Source organism: Salvia hispanica, chromosome 5, assembly GCF_029641045.1.
Source record: "Salvia hispanica isolate PSC_SH4W2 chromosome 5, Shi_PSC_v1, whole genome shotgun sequence".
Classification (NCBI taxonomy): Eukaryota; Viridiplantae; Streptophyta; class Magnoliopsida; order Lamiales; family Lamiaceae; genus Salvia; species Salvia hispanica.
The window spans coordinates 40,756,359-40,768,950 of NC_142696.1; the positions used below are offsets into that span (position 1 = coordinate 40,756,359).

General features: G+C 33.3%; 2 protein-coding genes across 3 annotated transcripts; one reads left to right on the forward strand and one right to left on the reverse strand.

The window, feature by feature from the left end:
• The first annotated feature begins 2,342 nt into the window (after window positions 1-2,342).
• On the forward strand, window positions 2,343-6,872 carry LOC125188900 (plasma membrane ATPase 4-like). The gene is made up of 14 exons (XM_048085994.2): window positions 2,343-2,482; window positions 2,814-3,032; window positions 3,110-3,247; window positions 3,327-3,641; window positions 3,712-4,038; window positions 4,116-4,235; window positions 4,319-4,441; window positions 4,544-4,648; window positions 4,735-5,044; window positions 5,137-5,651; window positions 5,739-5,912; window positions 6,012-6,194; window positions 6,267-6,448; window positions 6,528-6,872. The coding sequence occupies exons 1-14, from the start codon at window positions 2,438-2,440 to the stop codon at window positions 6,622-6,624; spliced, it is 2,853 nt and encodes a 950-aa protein (XP_047941951.1). The 5' UTR covers window positions 2,343-2,437; the 3' UTR covers window positions 6,625-6,872.
• A 529-nt stretch (window positions 6,873-7,401) lies between these two features.
• On the reverse strand, window positions 7,402-8,175 carry LOC125191259 (ethylene-responsive transcription factor ERF003-like). Of its 2 annotated transcripts, none has more exons than XM_089059730.1 (2): window positions 8,011-8,175; window positions 7,402-7,905 (listed from the first exon to the last, which is right to left on the reverse strand). In XM_089059730.1, exons 1-2 carry the CDS (start codon window positions 8,091-8,093, stop codon window positions 7,482-7,484), a joined length of 507 nt encoding a protein of 168 aa, XP_088915856.1. In that variant the 5' UTR covers window positions 8,094-8,175; the 3' UTR covers window positions 7,402-7,481. The 2 variants fall into 2 exon arrangements, with proteins under 2 accessions (XP_088915856.1, XP_047944731.1); XM_048088774.2 differs by having other exon boundaries at window positions 7,402-7,890; window positions 8,011-8,173.
• Window positions 8,176-12,592: the final 4,417 nt, after the last annotated feature.

The following is a 12,592-nucleotide window of genomic DNA, read 5'->3' on the forward strand; positions in this document are numbered from 1 at the left end:
CGTTTATAGAAGTAACTTAAACTCATTTTCCAATAATTAGTTTAACATTTCACATCAGGTAGTATTAATTATTATACTCCACTTTTTTGAAAATATCGACAATATTTGCTGCAGTACGTATTTGCCCACATAACTTAAACTAATTTTGATATAAAATTAAATGTTATATCGCAACTTAATTAGTAATAAAATGATGCTATTACTTTTTCTTTACATGTTACCGAATAGATTAAGAAATTTTTTTATGTAAATAAACGAATAGACCATCACATTCAATACGGTGATTGGAATAAATAGCCTTTTGATCCACTAATTGAATATGGTAGAACTACAAAGTTAAGTCCCTATATTCGAGAGGTGAAACGTTTAACATATTGGATATTTGAGATAAATTGGTTATATCCAAAACTACATGGAGATAGTAATTTGATTGAAAAAAAAGCGCAGCAAATAAGTGCACTAATATCAATCTGCCTAGAAAACAATAAACCAAATTGCCGAAAATAATCTGGCGGGAAAAATAAATTCTCACAAACTAGGGGTTTTCTTTTGAAAAATAAAGCTGAAAGCCCAACCCCAAAAGTCCTTCGTATTTTGGCTGACGGTATTATGAGGGGTGTTCAATTAGGATACGCAGGTCCACTAGGAGGAGGACCGTTAACCCACTGTCCTGCTAGAAACCCACCTCTCATGACCTCATATTTGTGCCCGAGAGATATTGCAACTACACGACAGTAGTAGGAATCGATTCTTTGCTCATTCTTTCAACTCTGGCCCTCCAGAACCAACTACACTGCCTCTGCAGGTAAACGACAGGTTTTCTATCATGTATGTATAGATGTATAGGTAGGAGTGGGACAATATGAGTTCTTACCGAAATTGTCATACCGTACATTACATTGAAAATATATGAGAAAAGATAACACATTTACCTTACCGAAAGTTTTGGTATCATGCATTTATGACCAAATTCAATACGGTTGTCGTACCGCATTCTCTGTAAGTTGTATCGAAATTTTACGGTGTATCGGATTTCGGTACGATACACCGCACTACTGTTATACCATTATAAATATTATAACATAAGTATTAAATATATCATATAAATGTATTCAGTATTCACGGTATATACTGTTTTTACAATATATATTGATGTCATTATATACACGACCGTCGCTATACCGTAAATTCCAATGTATACCCTAATGTATGGTATATCTGAAATTTTATTATGTCGCAGTATATCGCGGTATTAATAATGGACCAAGGTGGGGTCACGCTGGGTTGGCCTACCCAACCATCGTGAATTTCTTCAATTAATCGATTGTTTATCGTGTTTCTTAATAGCAATTTTTTCCTATTCATCGATTACATATAATGTTTGTGAGTTATGAGTACACATCTTGATATACATTGAGACAAAAAACAATATTCTCTTATTAATGATAGATTTTGGAATCGTTTTTAACATGTGAATACTCATAGTACTCCACGATAGATCGTGATAGAAAACTATCTTACTCGAGTAGTATTTATTAGTATTAATTTGTTTGACTCCACAACAAATATTTTCTAAATTGTCATCGTGCATTATATGAAAATTCATATCATACCGAAATCTATTAGTAAGGTGCCGAAATCTATTAGTAAGGTGTCCTACTGTATCGAAATTCAACATGTTTTCGATGCAATAAGTCCGGTACATCAATATTTTCCCCTCTATGTATATATTTTTGTCTTTCTAAATTGAATGTATTATTTGTGTTTTATATTAGGTTTTATTGTGATTTTAATTTTATGTAGCTTAATAATTTTTGTAACTGCTTATCTATATTTAAAAAAGAAAAAAGGAATTTTTTTTGTTCTTGTGTAGGGGTAAGTATTCAGATTTCAAAATCAAATTTTTATTCAATTCTAAAATTCAAAATTTTATGAAAAATTGAATCCAATTGTATCCATGTTGTCCTAAAATCTGAAATCCGTACTATAAAATTCTACCCGGTTTGAAAATTCCAAAATTCCAAAAAAATAAAAAAAATCTGAAAATCCAATTCCAAAAATAAAAAATCCCAGAACCAAAATATGAAAATATAATAGTGAATACCAGAATATTGGTCAACAAAAAAGTTTAATATTTGTCAAGTTAGAATATATAAAAAATATATTCGGGTTTGAAAATAGTATAGCAATAGCATAGAGTATATAATGAGTTAGTTATAGAGTGAAGAAATCAGCGAGCCGACGCCTCCTCTCCAAAAAGCACGGCCTTCCAAGGATTTGTATTACTCAGTCCTACATTCAGTGTACATACACTCATCTCTCATCCTACACCTTTCTCTTCCCATTTTTACTCATCTCATTCTCAGCTATGTTTCTATTGCTTACTCTGTCTCACACCAGATTCAATTGAATATACTACGCTCTTGTAGGTCATAAGATGGATACTGAATGGAAATTTGCCGTAGATGGGAGCGTTGATCTGGTATTCATTCATTTTTTTTTTCGCTTCTGATCTGGATTTTGAATTAATCAACTGCTATTTCATAGTGCCACATGCAAAAAGTGTGTAGATATATATATATTTTTTCAAAACATTTCTGAAGATGTTTTTGATTGAACTTGGATAATGCGCATGTTCTGATGAGTTTACGAAAAGTAGACTTTGATTTATGTAAAATTTTTCTTCTTCTGCATATTCTATTCGCATTATGCTTTCACTGTCTTATCGTTTATAATTGTGTTTGAAAGATGTTGAATAGTACTAATCAAAAAGCGGTGAATTCTGTTGAAAATAATCCATTGGGTGATTTCAGGAGAACCTAGCTTTGGAGGAAGTGTTTGATCATCTGAAATGTTCGAGGGAGGGACTGACATTAGTGGAGGCCGAAGACAGGCTCGCAAAGTTCGGGCCGAACAAGCTGGAAGAGAAGACAGAGAGCAAATTTCTGATATTCTTAGGATTTATGTGGAATCCCCTTTCATGGGTTATGGAGATTGCTGCTATCATGGCCATTGTTTTGGCCAATGGAGATGTAATTAATACCTTCTCTACAAACTACTACTATTAGATTGTGAATGATTTGTTGACTCGATCTTGTTTTGTTCTCAGGGAAGGCCACCAGATTGGCAAGATTTTGTTGGAATTATGTCGTTGTTGATCATCAATTCCACCATTAGTTTCATCGAGGAGAACAATGCAGGCAATGCTGCGGCAGCTCTCATGGCTGGTCTTGCACTCAAGACAAAGGTAATCTGCATATTTCATATTGGTTTGGTCTAGTTGAAATCTTAATTGTAAAACACCTTATTTTGATAATCAAATGAAGGTATTGAGAGATGGGAAATGGATTGAGCAAGAAGCTGCCGTCCTTGTCCCCGGAGACATAATTAGCATCAAGTTGGGAGACATTGTCCCAGCTGATGCACGTCTTCTAGAAGGCGATGCTTTAAAGATTGATCAATCCGCTCTCACCGGTGAATCACTGCCAGTGACTAAGAACCCCGGGAGTGGAGTGTATTCTGGTTCCACCTGCAAACAAGGTGAAATTGATGCTGTTGTCATTGCCACAGGAATCCATTCTTTCTTTGGTAGAGCAGCACATCTGGTCGACAGCACCCAAAACGTCGGCCACTTCCAGAAGGTTGTGCATTTCCATATGTCTTCTCACTAGGCTTGGTCTGATGTGTCTAACTTTTGAGTGCTTGGTTTAGGTGCTCACTGCCATCGGCAACTTCTGTATCTGCTCCATTGCCATTGGGATTGTCATTGAGCTTGTAGTTATGTACCCAATTCAGCACAGGAAGTACAGGAGTGGAATTGACAATCTCTTGGTCCTACTCATTGGAGGCATTCCAATTGCCATGCCAACAGTGTTGTCCGTAACCATGGCCATCGGATCCCACAGACTGTCGGAGCAAGGAGCTATCACTAAGAGAATGACAGCCATTGAGGAAATGGCTGGAATGGATGTTCTCTGCAGTGACAAAACCGGGACCCTCACTCTAAACAAGCTCACTGTCGACAAAAATCTAATCGAGGTTGATTAATATATACTAATTCAATTTAATTAATCAAATTGGTATACAACGCTCTAACCACGAGAACTGTTGTGCAGGTATTCTCAAAAGATGCGGACAAGGACCATGTTATCCTACAAGGAGCTAGAGCATCGAGGATGGAGAACCAGGATGCGATTGATGCCTGCATTGTTGGAATGTTGGCTGATCCCAAAGAGGTTTATTTGTAGTTCTATAGATTATATTTTTGGTTGAACTATTGCCCAAAAATTGTTTGATTTTTACCATATTGTTCTTTCAGGCAAGGGCAGGGATCACAGAGGTGCATTTTCTTCCATTCAATCCCGTGGAGAAGCGCACTGCTATTACTTATATTGATAGTAGTGGAAATTGGCACAGAGTGAGCAAGGGTGCTCCAGAGCAGGTAACTGATCTTGTTATTTAGCAGGGGAACGGTTCCAAGTTTCCACTTTCTCTTTTCATGATCATTTGATCACTTAGCTTAACTATTTATGTGTTTTCCTAGATCATAGAGCTCTGCAACCTGAGGGAAGACGTAAAGAAGAAAGCTCTGTCCATCATCGACAAGTTTGCTGATCGTGGACTTCGTTCTTTGGCTGTTTGTGAGCAGGTAAATCTCTGTGGTTTAAATGGAGATATATAGTTGATATGAAGTTTAAAACCTTAGAAGGATCTGACTGATGATTAATTTATCAGACCATACCAGAGAAAACAAAGGACGGTGCTGGCACCCCATGGGTGTTTACAGGTCTCTTGCCACTTTTTGATCCACCAAGGCATGACAGTGGGGAGACAATCAGACGTGCTCTTCATCTTGGTGTCAATGTTAAGATGATTACTGGAGATCAGCTAGCTATTGCCAAGGAGACTGGCCGAAGGCTTGGAATGGGAACGAACATGTATCCTTCCTCCTCACTTCTCGGGCAGCACAAGGATGAAGCAATTGCCAGCTATTCTGTTGAAGAGTTGATTGAGAAGGCTGATGGCTTTGCAGGAGTCTTTCCTGGTTTGCCTCATAATTTGTTGATTTTTTTTTATGTGTGCTCACTCTCTAAGCAAGCCATCATGTACTAACTCTTTAATTCAACTATGGCACAGAGCACAAATACGAGATTGTGAAGAAGTTACAAGAGAGGAAGCATATTTGTGGAATGACAGGAGATGGAGTCAATGATGCCCCAGCTCTAAAGAAGGCAGATATCGGCATTGCAGTGGCTGATGCCACTGATGCTGCCAGAGGTGCATCAGACATAGTCTTGACTGAGCCGGGATTGAGTGTCATTGTGAGTGCCGTACTGACAAGCAGAGCCATCTTCCAGAGGATGAAGAACTACACAATCTATGCAGTTTCCATTACCATCCGTGTTGTGCTTGGTTTCATGCTCCTTGCACTCATCTGGAAATTCGATTTCTCACCCTTCATGGTTCTAATCATTGCAATCCTCAATGATGGAACTATCATGACCATTTCCAAGGATAAGGTGAAGCCATCGCCCATGCCCGACTCGTGGAAGCTGAGGGAGATTTTCACCACTGGAATTGTGTTTGGTACTTACCTTGCAGTGATGACTGTTGTTTTCTTTTGGGCTGTTCAACAATCTACTTTTTTCACGGTAATGCACTATCATTGTCATTTTATTCTACTCTTTTGGAATCATATAAGTTCACAAGATCTTAATAAAAAAAATTTATTTTCTTAGGATAAATTTGGTGTGAGGCCAATCACAAACCACTACCATGAGCTCAACTCAGCTGTTTACCTTCAAGTGAGCATTGTGAGTCAAGCTCTCATCTTTGTGACCCGATCGAGAAGCTGGTCCTACATCGAACGCCCTGGTCTTCTTCTCGTGTTTGCTTTCCTAGTGGCCCAGTTGGTAAGTCACTCTCCAGTTATACCAATTCTTTGAGCAACTTTTTATTACCATTTCAACAACATAAACATTGATAGTTTTGTGTTATGATACACCAAACAGATTGCAACTCTAATCGCTGTTTATGCAAACTGGGAGTTTGCAAGCATCAAGGGCATCGGGTGGGGTTGGGCGGGTGTCATCTGGCTATACAGCCTCGTCTTCTACATCCCTCTCGACATATTCAAATTCATTATCAGATATGCTCTCAGCGGCAAGGCCTGGAAGAACATGATTGATAATAGGGTATTTTATACTTGTTTCCTCTCACATTCTTTAAACCAAGCACACACATAACTAACTTGAATTGGTGTGCAGACGGCCTTCACGTCAAAGAAGAACTATGGCAGGTCTGAAAGGGAAGCACAGTGGGCCGTGGCTCAACGCACACTCCATGGCCTACGAGCTCCAGAGAGCTCCGATGTCTTCGTGGGCAGCACCGACTATAGAGAACTTTCCGAGATAGCTGAACAAGCCAAGAAACGCGCTGAAGTTGCAAGGTAATTAACACAAATCATTATCATACTTCACTTGTTGAGCACAAATTTTGACAAGATAAATTTGGTTGAACTGAATCAGACTCAGAGAGCTCCACACCCTCAAGGGGCATGTTGAGTCCGTGGTGAAGCTCAAAGGCCTCGATGTTGGAACGATACAACAGAACTACACAGTGTGAGTGCAGATGCTGGAATAAAGGTAGAGGAAACAAAAGAGAGGCGGAGAAACTAGAGTTGACTCATTAGTTTTGGTGTATTAGTGCTTAATTAGCACTGCAATCTTTTTTTCCAGTTTATGTTAGTTTTGCAAAGTAGAATAATAGTGCTTGCTGTGAGATTAATTAGAAGCCAGCAGCGCTCTATTCATTCTTCTTCTTCATCCTGTGTTTTAATGCTGTTGAGGAGAAACATATCAGTATTTCTGCAATCTTAATTAATTTTCTCATTATACAATTCAATGTTATCTAATATTTACTTAATTTTCATTTAAAAATGTAATGAGATAGGTGTTGAAAAAGAGAAAAGCAAAAAAGTTAAAGAGGAATGTATCAGTGGATGCCATTGGTGCAGTGTGTTGATAATTTTGATATCTAAAGTGAGTAGAAGACTTTTGAGAATGTTCCTTAATCAATCATCATCCATTATGAGCCCAATTCCCACAAATCTCATTCACATTCAGTTATCTAAACACCCTTTATTTTTGGAAAGTGTTGGATCTGATCAAGACTGATAGCATCATCTTTTCCAACTTAATATAATATATTAATGTGTGTGATATATATTTGTCTATTGAGTTGATGCTTATTTAGTTATAAAATATGATTGGAATTGTAAAATAGGATTGGAGACATGACATGATAGGGGTGGGATCTTTTTGTAATATAGTTGTGGGAGAGAAATAGAAGACTATGTTATTAGAGCTGTTAATAAGTTAAGTTGAACCAAATAATAAAATGTACACCAATTTTAGTGTGAATTGATAATGACTCTGTTTGAAACAAGAAAAACAAAGAAACAGATTTATAATAGTATTTCATTATTGTTGAGAAATAGATGAATTGGAACAAAGCTCAATTGAACCATAATCAAGCAACTCATTTATCATTTGCTCTATGCCATCATCATCATCAGCAGCAGTAGCAGCTTTGAATTCCTGCACATTCTCTGATTTCCCCAGAAATTCATTATTTCCACTCATTTTCTGTGCCTCCATTCGCTTGTCCACAGCTAGTTTATTGCCCTTTGAGACAGAAGTCATGTGGCACCTCTGCAGCTTGGCCATCAGAGTGGGTGAAAGAAGCTGCGTAGACGGCCATGAAGACGACAACGGATCGTACGAGAAGTTTGTCCGAGCCCGGGAGCCACACATGATCCTTGCAGCCTCATCATATGCCTTTGCTGCATCCTCTGCCGTCTCAAATGTCCCAAGCCATATTCTTGTCTTTCTGCAAAGAATGTATCTGATCACTTTCATCAATGCACATTCTTTTATAATAGTAAACAGACACAAATGATACAAATGAATGGCAAGAGTAGTGATGGGAAAGAGGAGATGGATTGCTTACAGCAATGGGTGGCGGATTTCGGAAACCCAAGAGCCCCAGTGGCGCTGGCGTACGCCGCGGTAGCGCTGCTGCGGCCGGGCCATGCTGCTTCGTTTTGCACAGGTGTTTGTGAAGAGACGAAGATTGCGGTATAACAGTGAAATGTGTAGCTTGAATTACAACAAAAACTTGGGTGTTGAACTCTATTTATTGACCGACTAATGTGTTGTAGTAATCAGTTTTTTTTTTGGTCTTATTATCGACTCTATTTTTTTTTAAGGGTGAACTATAAAAATAGTTTTGGACTATGCGTTTATCTCGTCAGTGAACCCTGAACTTTAAAAATATCCCTAGACAATCCTGGACTAAACTTTTATCTCAAAAATGGTCTTTTTTCACTATTTCGTGACGAAAAAACCCTTTTGGAGGGTTTTGGGGGATTTGGGCAATTTGATCTTTTTACATTTTAAATCTTATATTATTTCAGTTATATACTAAATCTGATATTATTTCAAAATTATCATTCTTCTTCTATTTTGTCATCATTCACTTTGTTTCTTTATTTCAATATTAGATTTAATTTTATAAAATTAAATTTTAAATTTTGATTCTTAAATATCAATAAATTTTTTTAATTATTAAAATTGCTATTAAATAACAGATTAATAGTTTTAATCAATATTTGATAGCGTATAATATTTAATCAATAAGGTACGACGACACCTTAGTTTTTAGTCAACTTCATAATTTTTTTAGTCAAATTCTCCTATACATTAGATGCATATTTATTTCGGAATAAATCGTGTTATATGATCTATTTATGAGTAAAACTATTAAATATTGATTAAATCTAAGGTGTCGTCGTACCTTATTGATTAAATATTAGAAACTATCAAATATTGATTAAAACTATTAATTTGTTATTTAATAATAATTTTAATAATTAAAAAAATTATTGGTATTTAAAAATCAAAATTTAAAATTTAAATTTATAAAATTAAATCTAATATTGAAATAAAGAAACAAAGTGAAGGATGACAAAAGGGAAGAAGAATGATAATTTTGAAATAATATCAAATTTAGTACATAACTGAAATAATATCAGATTTAAAATATAAAAAGACCAAATTGCTCAAACCCTCCAAAACCCCCTAAAAGGGTATTTTCGTCACGAACCAGTGAAAAAGGACAATTTTCGAGATACACGCTTAGTCCAGGTGGTTGTCTGGGGATATTTTTAAAGTCCAGGGTCCATTGGCGAGATAAACGCATAGTCCAGGGACTATTTTTGTAGTTCACTCTTAATTTTATAAAATTAAATTTTAAATTTCGATTCTTAAATATCTATAAATTTTTTTAATTATTAAAATTACTATTAAGTAACAGATTAATAGTTTTAATCAATATTTGATAGCGTCTAATATTTAATCAATAAGGTACGACGACACCTCAGTTTTAATCATAAATAGATCATATAACACGATTTATTCTGAATAAATATGCATCTAATGTAAGACTAATATAATTTTCGTTAATTTGAATCAAAATTAACTAGAAAATTTCAACAAAAATTCTCATATATCAAATTTTTAGCAGTATCAAATTTTTAGTCAACTTTATAATATTTTTAGTCAAATTTCTCCTATACATTAGATGCATATTTATTTCAGAATAAATCGTGTTATATGATCTATTTATGATTAAAACTATTAATTATTGATTAAAACTAAGGCGGCAGCGTACCTTATTGATTAAATATTAGACACTATCAAATATTGATTAAAACTATTAATTTGTTATTTAATAGTAATTTTAATAATTAAATTTTTTTATTGATATTTAAAAATTAAAATTTAAAATTTAATTTTATAAAAGTAAATCTAATATTGAAATAAAGAAACAAAGTGAAGGATGACAAAAGGAAAGAAGAATGATAATTTTGAAATAATATCATATTTAGTACTCCCTCCGTCTCAGTTTTATAGTCACATTTTGCCATAAAAGTCCGTCCCATATTTAGAGTCACATTTAGAATTTTCCATATTTTGACATAAAATTTTACCTCATTATTCACTAAAATTACACCCAAATGTCATTATCTACGTTAAAATAAATAAAAAAGAAAAACCAAAAGTCAAAAATGGATCTACCTTTAACCAACTCACTTCATTTATTACACACTCATCATCTCACTTCATTTATTACACACTCCACCATCTCTCTTCATTTATTACACACTCCACCTCTCACTTCATTAATTACATACTCCACTAATTCCTTAAAACATGTACCATAACTAAATGTGACTATAAATTTGGGACGGAGGGAGTACATCACAAAAATAATATCAGATTTAAAATGTAAAAAGACCAAATTGCTCAAACCTCCCAAAACCCCCCAAAGGGGTATTTTCATCACGAAACAGTGAAAATGACCATTTTCGAGATAAACGCTTAGTCCAGGGTTGTCTGGAGATATTTTTAAAGTCCATGGTTCATTGGCGAGACAAACGCATGATCCAGAGATTATTTTTGTAGTTCACTATTTTTTAAAACGTGCAATCATTGTATTCTCCTTCTCATTTCGACGGGTTGAAATAAGTAGATTTCTATATCTATTTCCCATCCTTACTCACAAATCTGCACGTACTATAAATTAGTGTATTACTTTACAATTTTTGATATGGGAATGTGATCAAATGAAAACTCTAAATATTGTACAAACTCAAAACTATGATCTGGACCATTGAAAAATGTCAACAGATCACATAAAAATATCAACAGTAAAATGCCAACCGAATTTCAACAGTAGTCAATGATTGATGTTGTGTTAATATTGTGTTGATACTGTGTTGATATTAAAATCTTGAAATTTTACGTTGTGTTGATATTGTGTTGATATTATGTTGACATTAAAATCTTGAACTTTTACATTATGTTGATATTGTATTGAAACTGTGTTAAAGTTGTATTAAAGAGTTTTGAATTTTTACAATATATAAATTGGGAAATGATTTTCGTAGAGAATTTCTACGTACGTAATGCCCTTAACTTTTTAATCACACCGAACCGATTTTATATTAACTGGTTTTACTATTATTCATATTGTTTACTTACTATATTACCCTTATTATATTTTACATTCTAATAAAATATTAATCTTAACATTTAAGTATCTCATCAAATTAATTCACCATATCTAATCCTCATACTCCATCGATTAACTCTAGCTCATCAAGTTAAATCTCCATATCTAATACTTACTCCTATTCCATCAATTAAATCTATCTCATCGAATTATATCTCCATATCAAATACTCCAATTCTTACTCCTCTATCGATTAAAATAATCAATGTGTTTTCAATTAAAACTCATTATTTCTTTCAAAATAATGTTTCTATTGTTCTTTAATATTCGAACTCTCTTAATGTTTATCATAATTGATAACTTCCAATTTACTAATAGTTCTTTTTTTATTCTTATATAATTTAGTCAGGCAATTTTTTTTTTTTTTTATTGAATTACAAAAAAAAAATTGTTTGGTACAATTCTAGTGTGTATATATATACAGTGAATTCCCTATGACAAGAAATATGCTTCTGCTTCTGCAGTCTTACTCCGTCATATACATTAAACATATATACCTAGCTATTTGCTATTTTATCAATATCTACATAACAAATTCTATAATCAATGAATAGTACATATTAAGATATAAATTGTGCATTAAAATAAAAAAAAACTGAATCAAACTATCCTTGTGGTTCAGTTATTCATCGTACATGAGTATAGCATATATAAATAGAGTTTTGATATAAGCGACTTCAGAAATATCGTCCATGTTACCTTTTTTCATATTGCATACAATTTTTTAAAATATGATTAAATAATATATTTTTTATTGCATTTATTTTAAAAAAATATATCTTCAAAATTTTAAAATATTAAATAAAGATCTATTTGGTAGCAAATGAACAATATCAGGTCTCTCATCAAATTATTCTTTTTAAATCTAAATTTAAATAATTTAATAGTAACAAATAATTAGCGTTATGAAGTACTAAAAAATTGTTATCCAATACTATTGAAGTGTTAATAATCAGATTTATATGATAAAAAAAATATTACTACCGTATAAATTTTGATTTAAATAATTTAATAGTAATAAATAATTAGCGTTATGATGTAATATTAAAAATTTGCTATACAATACTATTGAAGTGCCAATAATCAGATTTATACTAGTATATGATTTAAAAAAATAATTACTACTATAATTAAATTGTAATTTTCAATATCAATAAACTTATCAATTTTGTCATTTTTTATTCACAAGAATGTTTATAAAATAGTAGAGTTTTTAGCTCAATTCACCATAACATCCAACAAATTAAAAGTTGATACTACTAATATAGTAACTAAATAAGTGTATTGTTTTGATTTTAAGAATGTTATAATTTTAATTTCTTATTTTCTAAAATTTGATTTCTTTAAATTCTAATATCTTGGGACGTTACAGTCGAATAGATAAAACTTTACATGTTCTTATCTTATCTATTTCATATTTTTAATATATCCAAAAATATTCTCTTTTTCTTTATAC

Coding starts and splice junctions, on each gene's coding strand:
- LOC125191259 (XM_089059730.1), bottom strand. CDS start 8,093: ATGGCCCGGCCGCAGCAGCGCTACCGCGGCGTACGCCAGCGCCACTGG. Junction 7,906..8,010: donor GAAATCCGCCACCCATTGCT/GTAAGCAATCCA, acceptor GAAAGTGATCAG/ATACATTCTTTGCAGAAAGA.
- LOC125188900 (XM_048085994.2), top strand. CDS start 2,438: ATGGATACTGAATGGAAATTTGCCGTAGATGGGAGCGTTGATCTG. Junction 3,642..3,711: donor ACGTCGGCCACTTCCAGAAG/GTTGTGCATTTC, acceptor TGCTTGGTTTAG/GTGCTCACTGCCATCGGCAA. Junction 6,449..6,527: donor AAACGCGCTGAAGTTGCAAG/GTAATTAACACA, acceptor GAACTGAATCAG/ACTCAGAGAGCTCCACACCC.